At 37.3% G+C, this 16,882-nt stretch overlaps 1 protein-coding gene across 50 annotated transcripts in view; it reads right to left on the bottom strand.

Annotated features, from left to right (window-relative positions):
* Positions 1 to 1,466: 1,466 nt before the first annotated feature.
* Positions 1,467 to 16,882, bottom strand: part of SYNJ1 (synaptojanin 1) — a 91,645-nt gene continuing 76,229 nt past the window's right edge. For 10 of the 50 annotated variants that reach the window (XM_072740830.1, XM_072740826.1, XM_072740835.1 and 7 more), the window contains 6 exons: positions 14,232 to 14,270; positions 14,028 to 14,098; positions 11,416 to 11,524; positions 10,964 to 11,181; positions 6,998 to 7,021; positions 1,467 to 4,519 (listed from right to left, as the gene is read on the bottom strand). In XM_072740830.1, the coding sequence (XP_072596931.1) occupies positions 7,001 to 7,021; positions 10,964 to 11,181; positions 11,416 to 11,524; positions 14,028 to 14,098; positions 14,232 to 14,270 (458 nt within the window). In that variant the 3' untranslated portion in view covers positions 1,467 to 4,519; positions 6,998 to 7,000. Of the gene's footprint in view, positions 4,520 to 6,997; positions 7,022 to 10,963; positions 11,182 to 11,415; positions 11,525 to 14,027; positions 14,099 to 14,231; positions 14,271 to 15,547; positions 15,596 to 16,882 lie in introns of all 50 variants that reach the window. The other 40 variants (XM_072740812.1, XM_072740808.1, XM_072740816.1 and 37 more) reach the window with 8 other exon arrangements.

Below are 16,882 nucleotides of genomic sequence, written 5' to 3'. Positions count from 1 at the left end.
CCTACTGCTCAAAACCTGGTTGACAGTGAACTAACGTTCACACCAAAAACCTGTACAAGAATGTTCGTAGCCGCTTTCCTTATAGCAGTCCCAAACCGGGAACAACCCAGATAGCCTTCAGTGGGTGGGTGGATGGTTAAACCAGCCATGGTACATCCATACCATGAGATACCACTTGGCAATAAAAAGGAATAGACGAAGGGCACGTAGGTGGCTCAGTAGGTTAAGGGTCTGACTTGATTTTGGCTCAGGTCGTATCTCCGGGTCCTGGAATCAAGCTTCCCACTCAGCGCAGAGACTGCTTGGGATTCTCTCTCTCCTTCTGCTTGTGCTCTCAAATAAAATCTTAAAAAAAAAGCGGGGGGGGAGGGGGGATGTACTGTTGACACATGCAGTCTAGATGAATCTCCAAAGAATTATGCTGAGTAGAAAAAGTCACTCCCAAAAGGTCATCTACCACGATTCCATCTATATAATGCTCTTCAAGTGGCAGAATTATAGAAATGGAGAATAGATTGGTGGCTAAGGACAAGGGAGGGGAGATGGGATGCGATGGGAAGGCAGCAGGAAAAGGGCAACACAAGGATCTTCCCAGTGATGGGAATGTTTTGCATCAATGTTCACATCCTGGTTATACTATAGTTTTGTAAAATATTACCACTGTGGGGAACTGTGTAAAGGGTACATGGAATCTCTCTAATATTTCTTACAACTGCATATATATAGATATCTCAATCATCTTAAAATGCAAAGTTCCTTTAAAAAGCCTATTATTCTCTATAACTTTTTAGAGGTTAATGAACATAATCCAGTGGTTTAAGGATCAAGGTTAGGGGTGCCTGGGTGGCTCAGTTTGTTAAGTGTCCAACTCTTGGTTTTGGCTCAGGTCATGATCTGAGGGTTTTGGGATCAAGCCCTGCAGGGACTGTGCTTGAGTTTCCCTCTCCTTCTGCCCCTCCCCCACTCACGCTCTCCCTCTAAAATAGTCTTTTTTTTTTTTTTTTTTTAAAAAAAAACAAGGTTTCTGTTCTGAATAGCAATCATGTAGTGCTGCATAAAGGCAATACTCGAGGGATCTACTGGCCTTGGCCTTGGCCTTTGGGTTTCTTAGGTCAGTGTCCTATGTCTGGCTGTCCTTGAGCCTATTTCCTTTCTACCCCCACTTGTTTCTTTTGCTGTGGGTTAGAGAATCATCATTCCTCCTTCAGTGTTGTTTTCAAGCCAACAAGACTTTGAATGAGGGCCTGACAGAGTACATGCATGGACTTCTTAAATGATGATTTGTAGTCTCAGAATATCTTAGAGTATTATATAGAGAAGTGAAATGAATGAAACAAGGTCTTGAATCAAAATATCTGACTTGACAATATGAGTTAATTCCCAGATATCATTAAACTTGGATATATAAAAGTTCAAGGAAAATGGCTTAGAAAAATTCCTCCCTCTTGAGCAAAGCAGTCAACACGGTAAAGACAGGTATATTTATTTCATATGACAGCACATTTCACAGGATATGTACAGAATGTTTGTATACCACTGACTTTAATACTGTACTTCTATAAAGTATATAGTTATAAATATTGTATGCCACATAAGCAATAAAATTCTTACATATAAACAGCAATCTACTATAGAGAACAAAGAATTCACAAAGAGATCCTTAGTGTCTAATTTCTGCTCTGCTTTTAACAGAGCTGGTAAATATTTTTAATGACACAGAATAATGGCTAGTTATTTGCAGCATACCTTTAACTTTCATAACTCTGTGCCCTTTCAGCAACTTGCCAAATAATTTTCCTGATAAAGGCTGAGCTGCTGCACGATATGTATATTTTAGACAGTAGTTTATACTCAATAGGAAACATTGCTCACACAACTGCAATCTGCACTAGTGAAGTTTATAATGAATTCTTCTGCTAATGGAGAGCAAATACCATATACACTAATCACATAGATGTTAAAGCCACAGTTTCAACAAGTTAATTCACATTCTGAAGCACACTGCTTATAGTAATACTGCTGTTTAAAATATACTACTGCTGAAATGATTAGAACCCCCAAAAAGCACAATATAAAACTCACAAGAGTTACTTCTAACAGCAAATCTGGGCTGTAAACAGAGAGGATTACTTCTATAAATATAGTATTTTGATAACATTTGAGCATTTAGAAAAGTGCTTTTTTCCTACTAGATTTGCTTTATGTATTTAAGTGCAATGCAGTTTGCTGTGCTTTTCCATTTTACATAATCTTAGCCATGAACTCTATTTTCTGATATTCTCCCAATGCACATCTCTAAAGGTTAAATGTGGACAACAGAATTTAGGTGGACATATACAACTCGTTTTATAAAAGGAACGTTAATATAACTCTTAACGGGTAAAGATGATTTTAACTAAAACCGACAACAAAACAACTACTGCCCAAGGAGTTTTCTGTTTGGAATTATTTAATGATATCAAAATACTACATTGTGTAAAAATTCTGTGAACTTCATAAAATTAACAAAAGCAGGATCAGTTGCATATTGGCAGTGCAGGAGACAAAATCCACAGCTGATTTGAGGGACGGCCTCTAAATATGTAAAGCAGCATCACAGATGTGTTGCATAGCCTCTCAAAGGGACAGAGCACACACACTTGAGTAGATCCCCAATTCCAAGCATTCTGAGGATTGCTGCCTTCCCCGCTAACGAAGTTCTAGAGTGGAAGCAGCAAATACCAAGTGTGGTGGAAATGGGCAACATACACTTTAGTGCAGAGAGAGGGGAGTACATTTAGCTCTAATATTTCTCTTTGAACTTAGAGGTATGTGCCTTCCTGACAGATAAGGCCATAGTGCTTTTTTTGTAAGGGCTGGAGTGTCCATCCACATCACAGTGTCCACACAATAGGCTGCTTCCAGGTTCAAGAACCTCCTCCCAGAGAGAAGCATATGGAGGTGTTGGAGGGCAAAGTAACAAAGATGTGCATTATGTATGTGTTTGGGGGAGGGAGATGGAATGCTAGGAAAATCTGGTCTGTGGTGAGATTCTAGTTTTGGAAAGAAAATTAATGAAATGTCCAGATTTCAATTATAGCCATCCCTTTAGTAAGAAAATATTGAAAAGATAACTCTGTTAGAACTTTTAGGTAAAATTTTGTCTGACTTATATCCTAGAATTTAATTTAGGAGTTTTACAAGTAGGAAGTATGTGTGTGTATATATATACATATATATATGTCTATGCATGTATGTGTGTACACACACTTTTTTTTTTTTTTTTTTTAAAGCCATGCCTTTCCAAAATTGTTTCAGTATAACTTTGATAGCTCTTTGGTAAATACTTGGAAACACCAATTGTTAACAAGCACAAAAGAGCCGGCAGTAATGTCAGCTAGACATTATTTGGGCTTTTTGAGATTCTTCAGAGAAGACTGCCAATTTCTGAATAAGGACTATTTTCTCAAGTAGTTTTGAGCACGGTTTATGGCTATTACTCTCTCTGACTTATCCAAACAAAACACACCAAAAACTCCAGTTAATAATGAGAAGGGTTTTTTCCTTATTTCCAATATACACATATTCCAACTCTGTACACATTAAATAGTGGTATTTCATGACAACATCAGTGCACTTAACAATTACTTATTGCACGTTATGAATAACTAATGCCCAATTCTTTTGGCTCTAACCTGCCCAAACTAAAAAACCAACAGTTTTCTACCGCATTACCTTATCTTTCTGTGAAGTCTAGTGTGGGTGATGCCTTAGATGCCAAGGTTGTGAAAGGAGCTACGGAAGGGGTGGTGCCAGATGGGAGCAGAGTGACAGGAGGTGGAGGTGGTCTTCTTGATGGCTGCACACAGAGAGGAACATCTGTACCTTTATTCCAGTCATCATCAAAGGTCATGCTGGAGCCAGAAAGTGAACTTGGCTGATGACCCAGTATGTCTAAGCAAGACGACTTTGACTTTCCTTTTACACCAAAGTCCTCTTCTTCCTCGAACGTTACCCATCCTTTTGGGTTGCTGACTTTTGCCGTAGACTGGCCCTGCAGATCAAAATTGTCCTTAAAACCATCAAATGAAGATGAAAGCTTGCTATTGTTATAACCAAGAGGCTTCAGAGAAGGGAAAGGACTGTTAGCAACAGGCTCTTCTTTGGAGAGCCATGAACTTAACTCAGATTCTTGAGACTCAGTTCTAAATGGGTTTCCAGGAGCGGCAGTCCTGTCCGTAAAAGGATTTGTGCTGGTCAAGCTCGTAATAAATGGGTTTGGAGAACATCGCATATTTTCCTGGGACTTACTCCGGGCTGGAATTGGAGGCATGCAACTTACAGAACTCAAAGTACTCATGTTACTTTGTGTTGCAGAAGGCAACTGAATCAATCCCTTTGGGTTTGGAGTTAGAACAGATGATGTTTGAACAGATAACTGAGCCTTTGATACAGCAAGCAGATTAAATGACAGATCTTCAAATGGGTCACTCTTTAACGGTGATTCCAGTCTGACAGCAGAGATTCCATTTGTTTTTACCTGAAAAAGAGAGCACTCAATAATAATAATAATAATAATAATAGGAAATATATTTCTTTTAACACCCCCCTCTATGCTTCCTATCTCAATTATTCTTCATTTTGGAGGGAGACAAGTATACAAATTTGAAAGTAAAAAGCAGCTTTGTATAGTTTGTTACTCTAGTGCCTTAGGAAAAACAACTAAAATCTTACTCTAAAAACTCCCTACTAAATAAACCCTTTTATTAAATACATTTTTTAAATCCCAAAGAAAGTAGAAAGAGCCCATTTCATTCATGCAAATTTTAATATGGTAAAATGGAGAATTTTACAGAATTAGCAAATGACTTTTGTTCATGCCCTATTCTATCAAATGTTAGCATGAACTTAAAAAAAACCTATATTCAGAACTTATGCTAAACTTCTATATTAGACTTCCAACACCCATCTATGATGATGATGATGATGTGGTTTCATTTTTCTTTTAAATATACTTTTATTTAAAGTTAATGTTACTATGGAAATTCAACTTTATGAAAGAAAATAGATTTCATTAGTATATTTGTATTCATAAGCTAAAGACAATGCATCTTTTCCTTTTCTACTTGGAAAAATGAATTTTCAAAGCATTTTTTTTTGCCTTTTAAGTTCTCCTTACGGACTGAACTTTGTGAATAATGTGACAATATTCTTTAACTGACCTTCCCATCTTGTTAAAAAATGTTTCCAAACAGATATGCTTATTAATAATCATACACAATGATTGTTTGAACCCGGAGTGGGGGGGAAAGCCATTTTCTATTTGGTGTATGTATTCTAAGAGATGAGTGGGACAGTCCTTTCTATGTGACAGGGTTGGCGGTGAACTCATAGGAGAGTGTTCTGAAGGACTTTATGGTCATAAAAAGTGTGCACTTAGGGTCTAGTCCATAGATGAGCCAGCTGGAAGTGGAGCGTGGCTGTGGGACTGAGCAAAGCCAACTTCTCTTATGGGAAAGAGGATGCTGGCTTTATGAGCAAATTAGTTCATATGCTTCATTTCAATTTAAAAAACCCCAGCAATTGTATACAATTATTGAAACTAAATAGATGACTTGGATATTGAGGCCAAATTTAAAGATAAGACTAATTTTGGGTTGGAAAGGGCAGGGAGGGAGAAATTTAGCTCAAGACCTACAATGTAACCAAATGGAGCACTACCCAAAATGAATTCACATAGTTGTTAAAGCAAAATAGCTACATGTTCACAAGCTGTGTTGAAAAAAAGAGCAGCAGCTCCCCTCCAAAGACATACTTGCATGTTATGAAGTATTAACTTGCTACTTTAACAGGGAAAGCTGTTCATTTGTACAAGGAAATGGTGGATAACTTCATTAAGTGAGTAACTTTCAAATGTCTGATTGTTTTATTCAATTGTCCTAGAACATACTTTATAATTGAATAAACAAGTATATTTTTCAACTGAGTATGACCATAAATTTGTACAAAAATATAATCTTTAATAGAATCAAAACTGTAGTCTAAGTGTATTGAAGGTAAGCAGGTTTATATATGGAAATCTGCCTAAGAGATCTATTATTGAATAAAAAACTACAATTAACTCTATATTACCAATAATCTCTGGATTATTTATGATTAATACAACAAATGAAGTACCTGATTGGGTCTGGAACCCAATTATCCCACAGCAGATAGAACAGTCCAAAAACACTGACACTATTTATAGGACAGGAGAATTTTATGCATTGCCCAACTTAGAATACCAGGCTTTGGCAAATAAATGCTATTTGTTTAAATACCTTTATTTTCATAGAAAAAATTTTGTTTTCAAGAGATGTCAAAGGCAATTTGATTGAAGCAAGATCATTTTCCCCAATCAGACTTGAAATTACAATGAAAGCCACACCACTATTCACTGTATTAGAATTAATTTGTAATCTAAGCAGGACTTGTGATGAATTAACATTTTTAAAATGATGGTATCTTTACAGAGAAAGGTGTTGGAAGGACCTTTAAATAATCCTGTAATAGTATTCACTTTTACCTTTCCAAATCATCAGTTCTTCCTTACCAAAAATAATCTTGTTACTAAAATTCTTTGAAAAAAATTTCCCAAAAGAAACCTAAGAAAAAAAAGTTGAATTTTGTATTTATGTAATTATGCTATCATTGAAACCAGGACAGGGTTGGGTCTTGCCAAATAGACTTTCCAAAACCTAGAGCTTACCTTTTTGAAGTTACATTTTTTAGTTTTGTTAATTTTAATAAAAAACAAAGCAAAAAATGATAAAGCATTAACAAGAACTAAAATGGTTCCTAAAAATTTGAAATACTAAGAAAAAAAAGCAAGTTTATGGTATGATAATAGAATTTATTAATGTGGACAGGTGGTTTTAAAAATGGGTGAAACCTTAGATGTATGAAGCCAAAAGATTCATACATCTAATGTGCTAAGACAGATGAAAAGCACAGATAAGATTGAGAAAGAATCCAATACCTGTTACCCTGATGGTTGCTCCTGCTTTGAGAAAGGGAACACAGACATCAAAGGAAAGAGTTAGGAGAACAATCTGAGACCAACCAGCAACCCTAAGAATTCTGTCTTCAAAATACTTTTATTTCTAGATTATACACAGAAGCTGAACGTAGCAGTTATTTGTAGATCAAACCAAACCTTCAAGAGACAACTCCAATTTCTTTTGTAATTTTGAATAAAAAATGTACTGTTGAATTAGGGCTCAAGATTTAATTTTATCAGAGGCTGATAACTATCTACTTCAAAGAAGTTTTTTACTACAAAAATAATATTCCAACTAGGTTTTTGGAGCTCTAAGATATTTTAAGCAATCTTTTACGGACTGAATGTTTGTGAGTCCCCTACCCTCAAATTCATATGGTGAAGCCCTAACCCTTAATGTGATGATATTTTAGAGGCATGGCCTTTGGGGGGTGACTGAGGTTAGATGAGGTCAGGAGAGTGGGGCCTCATGAGGGATTAGTGTCCCCTTGAAGGGACACATCAGAGAGCTTTCTCTCCCCCACTGGAAGCATGGAGGAAAGAGCATGTGAGCACACAGTGAGAAGGTAGCTGTCTGAAAGCTGGGAAAAACCCTCACCAAAACTCAGTTGTGTTGGCACCCTGATCTCAGACTACAAGCCTCCAGAGCTGTGAGAATACACATTTCTATTGTTTAAGCCACCCCTTTTATGGTATTTTTGTTATGGTAGCCCACAAAGAGTAGGACACAAAGTAGCCACAAAAGTAGCCTATGCATTTAGAAAATGTACAAAATGGCACCACTTTGCAAAAGCAGTACCCTACTGAAAAAAATCAGTATTTATTTTAACAAAATGATTAGGAGCCAGGCATATTCCGTATTATGCAAATTTTCAGAAGTCACTATCATGACTTCACCTCAGAATTTATTAGCTGGAAGGTACAACAAAATAATGGACCCTATTTTTTGTTGTTTAAAATGAAATCACCTTTCCATAATATAGCAGTATTCTTTTTTTAACACAATAGTCTCAAAAACAGTTTTGACCAACTCTTCCCCAATGTCTAAAGCTTACCTTATTTTAAAATACCAAAATTCAGTTTGACAATTGAGGGGGTCACATTCAGAAATATATTAAGCATGAACAGAGTTTCCTGCCTATGAACCACGAGATTCCTGAATTTAAGTGAATACTTTCTCGATGACGTCAGGTTACGTTTATCAGCTTTGGTACTAACAGACAGAAGGTAGGTGGTATTGAACAGATCCAGAATGCTGAGATTTTCTACGTGATCTCTTCCCTCTCCCTCTGTCAGCTCTCACAACGGTACAGCACTGAGACTGTTCCTTTATCTTTTGTTGACTCTCCTAACTTTGGGTCCTTAGATGACAATCAGATGACTAAGATGCTACACGTCAGGCAGAGAAGTGAAGCATTTCTACATTTTGTACATGTTATATAATCATTTGAATTGGAGGACTCTTTTCGACATAGAATTATAGAGTCAAAGAGCACTTAAATAATAATAAAAAGCAAAGCTGGGCCATATATGTTTTTATGTTTTAAATACCTACATATTTTGGGCAGAATTAATAAAGACTTATAAAAATTGTTAAGTATGCAATTCTACGATTATTTCATATATCACCAAAATAGCAAATATATCATATTTTAAATTCTTATCCTTTTCAACCCAAGGCTCTGGAAGATATTTAAATTTTAGATATTTATTATTTTTTGAATAGGCATTATTCTTATGGTTCAAAATTCAAGAGGCACAAGAAGGTAAAATGCTGCCCTTCCTTCCATTCCCCCCAACTCTACTTAGAGGAAACTGTCAAACCACTCTGTGATCGTTCCCAAAGATGGTCTGCACACAAACAAGACCCTCGCTCCCCCAAGAAATAAAAGTGTGTATGTAATGTTTGGAGGAATCTGATATCAATGACTGAGGTAAAAAGAATATTCAGAATTTAAAACAAACATCTTTGGTAATTTCAGTGAAGTGAATACTACAAGATACGAGAACATCCTCTACCAAGCCAAACACAAAGCCCATGCTGTCGTCCACCAAATCACTACACCCGTTCCAATCAAAAAGAGAAATCAAAATAATGAAAATGGCCTAAGAAAATGATAATGTGGTAGTCATGGGAATATTTGTCCTATAATACTTCTGTGTTAAGATTTTCTGTTATGATTTCCTACTGAAAACTGCAATCTTACTGGACAGTTGACTCTTTCTCAAGTTTTTCAGAGTACTCAATCTATGTTCATGTTGGTCTAAGAATACTTAAACCATTACAGACTTTTAGGAATTAAGGTTGACTTTTACATGAAATAGATGCTCCCTTTCTGTCTTAAAACAGTAGTAGAAAGCAATAGATGGCTAGTTTGAAAGTTTTTTGCCTTCCAATTACATTAAAAATTTTTCTTAAAAGATTATTTTAGAGAGAGAAAGAGGCAGGAGAGGGGCAGAAGAAGAGGGAGAGAGAGAATCCTCAAGGAGACTTCCAGATGAGCATGGAGTCCGACGCGGGGCTCCATCTCAGGACTACAAGATCATGACCAGAGCCGAAATCAAGAGTTGTACACCAATCGACTAAGCCACCCAGCTGTTCCACCCAATTACATTAAAAAAAAAACAACAACAATAGAACACACAACAAGAATATTAGAAGAAAAAATCATGACTCACTAAAAGTGGATTGGCAGAGAGAAAAAAACAGTGGACATTTACTGTTTGAAGGATTTCTACAATTTCTATACATCACCAACATCCTTAATTTTCTGAACTAAAAAATGTAGAATACTTTCTGATGTTAATCAGCTTATAAGAACATTTCATTTCTCTCAATTATGTATCCTTCTTCAGTTTTTACAAATGTGACCAATCATCTGAGAAAGTGCTAACTGCTAACAATATTCATTTTTAAGACTCATATTTACTCTATTATCTGTTTTTCACTATATAGAAGCATAAGAAGCTGTTAACTTCTCCCTACTAGCTGGACATCCCCAGATATCTGTAAAAATAGATATAAACTATTATTTATAAATGTGCTTAAGGGGCATAGCCAATGTATAATATTTGTGTATTTTAGAACTTTACAAAGTTAAAAGCAGACTCATAAAACTGTACACATTTCTTTGGCCTTGATGGCATTTTCAAGTTAAAACATCAGGATAAAATTGTGAGGTTATACAAGAAAAAAATGTTCTTACTAAACATAAATTTTATATTGACAATTTTACTAGAATGTACATAACAAAACAAAGTAGAACAGCACCCAATAAAAACTATTTAACTTGCATGACCATTGCTATATTAAAATAACTCTGTATGTATATGCTGAAGTTCTTCCAATATGAGGTCACACTGGCATAATAAAAGTCCTTATGATCCTATGATTTTACCCACTAAGGCAATGGCACTGCTTTCTGTGCAACACTAATGAGGTGACCTTATTTTTTTGATGGTTTCTACCAACCATTTGGCATAGCCAAACCATTTAAACTGGACCAATGACTGTCACGGAAATACCTGAGGATCCTAGGACCAGCTCCACATCAGAAAAGAATGACTGCTTGTAGCTGGAGGGATAAAAGGATTATTCTCTGTTTACTGGAAATTGACCATACTGCCAATAGTGAGGAGTTTCTCTCCAGGAAGTAAAAGCCAAAACTAATATATTAGCTATGAATGAGAAAAATAAACTATTGTTTATCCTCATATATTAACTGCCCAAAGTAAATTGTGCATTTAAAAAAGTGAAAAAGTTACAAACACTTTAAATGTAACCAAGATAAAACCACCTAGAAACCATTTGGAAAGTCCCTCAAGAACCTGGTTTTAGGCTCGCTCTCTGAGAACCCCTGATCTCAGCAGAGTTAATTAAAGTACGTCTGTTCAGAGACTACTGAAGGCATCAAAGATGCTATCTTGTTCACGAGTGGGACTTACCTGTGGTTGTGATGAAGGCTCTGAAGGCAAGCTGTGGGACGACCGGCTCCGAGGGGGTGGCTGTGGCGGGGTTTCCAAGTTCGGCTGGGGGGCAGACTGAGGCAAAGGTGCTGCCACAGGGACAAGAGGCTCCTGCATCTTCTGAACAGGTGGGGGCAGAGAAGCCTGCACAGGAAGGGCAGCCTGAGGCTTCAGTGGTTCAGGAAGAAGAACTGGCCCTAAACAATGAATTATCAGATGTTAGGTGTTTTCTTGAAAGCCACATTTGTTCTTCCTTTCAATGAGCTGTTGGGAGATTCTAGTCCCCTACTCCCCCACCTAGCAGCCTCTTTTCTCAAGGCACATGGAAGGAAGGAAGGCTCTCCCTCCTTGAGTACATTGTGGAAAGTGAGAGGGAAAAAGAGAAGTGAAAAAATTCAGAACAAAACTGATATTTCTACAATAGGATCTACCTTTCAGGACTTCTGATGGTTTGCTTTGGCTTTCAGGAGTCAATCTTCCAGCAGATGCCCGAGCATGGCTCTGGGGGGCACTGATCACTCCTGCACGGGGTGGAACAGTCTGAAAATGGGAAACATAACATTTGAGACATTTATTTATTTTTGATAGATAAGATTTTATAAATATGTTTGCTTTTGTATCTCATTTAGTCTCCTTTCTGGCATTAGCTCCCATCTTGTCATTTTAATTGCTTTCTATTTATAGTTAGATAGTTTTAAGTTTTAAAACCTTCCTTTTGGGGATCCCTTGGTGGCTCAGCAGTTTAGCGCCTGCCTTTGGCCCAGGACGCGATCCTGAAGTCCCAGGATCAAGTCCCACATCAGGCTTCTGGCGTGGAGCCTGCTTCTCCCTCTGCCTGTGTCTCTGCCTCTTTCTCTATGTCTATCATGAATAAATAAATAAAATATTAAAAAAATAAATAAATAAAACCTTTTTATTTTTGACTGTTATTTTGACTTTTTATGTGGCAAACATGATGTTAACTAAGCACTCTATATAGGCATTTTCATTTCATCTTCAAAATACCCCTCGAGATAGATTTAGCTTCTCCATTTTATTTTGTTTTATGATTTTATTTCTTTATTTGACAGGGAGAATGAGTGAGAGAGCCCAAGCAGGAGGAGGAGCAGAGGGAGAGGAAGAAGCAGGCTCCCCATTGAGCAGGGAGCCAGATAAGGGGCTCTATCCCAGAACCCTGGGATCATGACCTGAGCTGAAGGCAGATGCTTAACCAACTAAGTCACCCAGGTGCCCCTATAAATCTCTATCTTATTTTTTTAAAGATTTTATTTATTTATTCGTGAGAGACATACAGAGAGAGGCAGAAACACAGACAGAGGGAGAAGGAAGCTCCGTGCAGGGAGCCTGATGTGGGATCGATCCCAAGACCCTGGATCATGACCTAAGCCAAAGGCAGAGGCTCAGCCACTGAGCCACCCATGTGCCCTTACCAACTCTATTTTAAATTAAGATGAAGAAACGTATACAATTTTCCCAAGGCCACAAAGCTAGGAAGGAAAGCCAGGAGCGGAGCTCAAGTGTCACAAGTGGCGGGGCCCCACCCTTCCCCTAAGCAATACCTTGATTGGAGCTAGGGATGCTGTGAAAGCTCAAGAGGAGATGGAGATACACAACTAAGACACTTAAGAAAATCCACACCCTGAGATTGTTTTTTTTTCAAACACAGATGTAAAAACTCCTGAATGACTAACTCAATGTGCTAAATTAAATACATTAAGACAGACACTGGTGAGAAATACGTTGTCTATTTTAATAAGTTTGCTGGAGGCGCTAAGCCCTCAATGGTTTTTATTTTTGGCATAAATTATTATTGTAATCACAAAATCCTGACTTACCTTCCCTATTCTGATGGCATTAAACAGAATACATAAAGTGCTTGTGGGAAGTGGCTGGCAAAGTCAGTGAAGAGTGACTTTCCCTTTCTGAAAAAAGGGGAATGGGTAACAGATCCTCTAGCTGTGTCTGTATATCTGTATCTGTATCCCACACTTCATTTTTATTTATTTATTTTAGAGACAGAGATCATGAGCAGATGGGGAGGGGCAGAGGGAGGAAGAAAGGAAGAGAGAATTTTAAGGAGGCTCCACACCAGTGCAGAGCCTACCGTGGGGCTTGATCTCATGATCCTGAGATCACAACTTGAGTTGAAATCAAGAGTCAGGCGCTCAACCAACTGAGCTACCCAGGGGCCCTGCTAAGACACTAATGTGGAGTGTAATATTATGTGGAGTAAAGGACTTTTAGGGTGGATGTTAACTAGACAGCTACAACAGGAAAGACAAAGATTTCTGTCTTAGAAATGTTATGACCATTTCTTACTAGGAATTAGAAGTGGTTTCATTAGAAGAGGCCCCTGCATTTCTTCTGAGAGTACCAGCTCCCGCTTCCACTCTTCAGCTAGAGGCACCTCGCTGGTGCCCCACCCCAACTCCTGGCATCCCAGGCGCCACTGGACAAGCCACTGATTCTGGTTTCCATTTTCTTTTATTATTTGTTAGATCCCAGAGAAAATTTTCATTTAGGTAAACATTAGAATAATTATGTATTTAAGAGAAAATATGATAAACACAGAAAACCACAGATTTACAAGGAAGGGAGAAGCCCTGAAATGCCATCTGTTCTCCTACTTTTACTACCTTCAGAACCAGGTTTAGTATACGGACTTTTATTATAAATGTTTTCCCTGCAATCTAGTTTTTAAATCTTTCTTATTAAAGGATGACTTTATATCCTCATTAATTACTCAGATACTAAAAGCTTAAAATGCTGCCCAAATACATTGCCCTCTCATAAACTTTGAGATTCTAAGTTGCTTAGTGACCATAATTACTTAAGTATATCACTTTTATTCAAATAATAAAGTATATTTCATTACTTTTGAAGAGTGTGCTAAATGTTATAGTTGAAAGGTACCCTGGAGGCATCAAGTGCCATGCCCTCATTTTAGACAGGCCACAGGATTTCCCAACATAACACATATGACTAATAGCAAACTGGGACCTAGAACCTAAATGTCTTGGCTCATAGGCTAGGTGTTGCCTACCGGTCTGGCTGCACTGTATCCAGCAGGTCCTGGGCCTGTGAATCCTGCTTGAGGTGAAGGCTGATTGCGTCCTGAAACAAAGACATCACACCATGTATTTAGGGTATTTTTTAAAAAGAAAGAAACAAGAAACCATGCACTTATATCCCAAGTGTCTACATGGTCCAGTTTTAAAGTTAAGTAGCTAAATTCAAGTGTTTTTACCTATAGTATCTTTCCGTGTTGTTCCAGGGCTTTTGGGTGCTTTGAAGCAGGAAGGGGGAAAAAAAAATGAGTCATAAGTAAACAGTCAAGCAACACTGTGTAATATCCGTTGGCTGTTCTGTATCATTATCAGCACAAGTGGGGGCGTGAGATGGGAACCAAAGGTACACTGCTTTGGATAACGATGAAGGCTATTATCAGCCTTGAAGAAAATGTCCCCAAAGAGAGAAAAATTAGTAGAATATGTAGAGTGACATTTATGAGAGATGACTTAGGTCTCAGGCTGATATATCAATCACAGAGCTACTTCTAAGGTGACCTTTCCACAGAGTTCTCTCCTGTGAACCTTGAAAACATAAGATCAGCTTATGTGAATGGTCATGAGACGGGACACTACTGCCTCTCAGGGCTTGGCAGACAAACTGCTCCTGAGCAAACAGCATTTTCCAAGTTACACAAGGGTGCTCCTAACAACTCAGTTTTAGAGCTTCATGCTCTAGATATCACTATGGATTAAGTAATCTTAAAAGGAGGTATTTCAGATTTCTGCAACAAAATCCTGTGACTAAGGTAGAAGGCAGGCGTATCTTACAACTAAGTATTTGCCTTATGGGCGATAGTGTTAACACGTGGTTCAAATTCACAAGAAATGTAATGGACAAATGAAATGAAATGAAATAAATCACTCCGGGGGTCAAAAGGCGGAGGGGGCTGTTAAAGGTAACATCTCAAATTTATTCTTTTTAAAAGGAAATTTAAGTGCCATTGTTACATTGAATACATCAGCCCTCTGGCAACTATAATCTTAATGAATGACTTTGTCTTAATGGTCTTTTAAGCAAACTTAGTTCAGCATCATTATACATAAACATTTATGTTATTTGAAATCACCCACAAAGTACATAGTCTTGGGCCTGAATTAATAGGGTTTAATTACAAATTTTAATTAATTTGTAAAACTTCAGAGTTGGCATAGTACATTTCTAAACATCTGACTTCATAAAGTATTTTGAAAGGCATTCTTCTTAAAATAACATTGTACAGTAATTCCACATCCTAAGTAGATATAAAATATATACAAAACAGAGTGCAAAACGACATAAGAATCACTGGGAAATTAAATGGGGGAACCCGTTAGAAACTATCCACAACACAGGATGGAAAGAGAAGAAGTACAAGATTACATGGTGTACATAAGAGAGGTGAGGAAGTTTACAGGTAGACTAAGGACAGGTTTAGTGTGCCTTTACACACGGGGGGCTGACATTTACAAGTGAGATGAGAGGTCCATTTCTATGGTGTAGAAGTCTTGTTACCTTCCATCTCTCGCCTAGCTGCCCCAGGACTGGGAGGGGCTCCAACACCTTTTTAGAGAAAGAACAGAAGCTGTATATTGTTCAGGGCCCACAGCACAGAATGAAAGGCAGGCACACAAAACAATTTCTGCGTTCAACTGACTTTTGCAAAAAGATTCTTTTACTCCTTTACATTTCTTCAAAGATATCAATACAAACCAAAGCGACTTTCGATGCCTAGCCCAAACCCCAGTCCTCTCTTTCCTCAAACAGGATAGGAAGGGGATGACACTGTTCTTTTCACATCAGAGATTACTAGCTGTACAGAATTTTAAAATATCTTAATGAAAGTTTTGGCTCTATGATCATTACATTATATTCACAGTTAAATCACTAATGAAAGCTCTAATATTTGACAGTCAAAGATAGAAAAATCATAGTTTCAATTTCATTTTAAATTTCTATGAGACAGGGGCACCTGGGTGGCTCAGTGGTTAAGCATCTATCTTTGGCTCAGGTTGTGATCCTGGGATCAAGCCCGCATCAGGCTCCCCACAGGGAGCCTGCTTCTGCCTCTGCCTATGTTCTGCCTCTCTCTGTGTGTCTCTCATCAGTAAATAAAACCTTTAAAAAAAATTCTATGAGACTATATTAGTTTCTTAGAAGTTAGTTTTTGATGGATTATTTTAAGAAAACTCTGTAAGTACTATAATGACTTTCTCTTAGTGACTGCCTTAGAAGAGTTATTGGTTTATAGTTATAGTTAATAACTATAACAGTTATTAGTTTCAAAAAATATGCTGCAAACATCCCTACAAAAGATATGAAAAGAAGCAACTTTAAAAAAATTCAGTCAGATTTCTAAGTTTGATATAACTTTTCACAAATTCACTTAGAAGTTTATTTTCTGTAGTTTTTTCTTTATTAAAGGAAGGGGATAAATAGAACTTAACATAAAAATATAAATAAAAGCAGGAGTTTAAAATGGGAAAAATTAATTTTTTGTAAGTTAATGGAAAAATTATCATCCAACAGTGTTCTGCAGAAGCTGTCATGCTAAAATAATCAAGCTATACTTTTTATACAAAGTCCTTAAAATCTATATACAAGCAAAGTCAACCTGTGATAACATGTGAATTGGCCAGCAATGGCATTAGGTAGCCAGAGCTGACATAGAACAACCACACATGCATAGTGAGTGAACCTTAACAATATTAATAGTGGATTTATAAATCTGCTCTTCTGCAGATCAATGATAATCCGCCTCAATCTCTCTTGAGAATTAAATGAACTTGTCAAAAGTATACCTCCAACTGATTTTTATGAGAAATTTTCATGTAAAACAAATGAAGTACA

Source organism: Vulpes vulpes, chromosome 15 (genome assembly GCF_048418805.1).
Source record: "Vulpes vulpes isolate BD-2025 chromosome 15, VulVul3, whole genome shotgun sequence".
Taxonomy (NCBI): domain Eukaryota; kingdom Metazoa; phylum Chordata; class Mammalia; order Carnivora; family Canidae; genus Vulpes; species Vulpes vulpes.
This window is presented reverse-complemented; position numbering and strand designations above follow the sequence as displayed.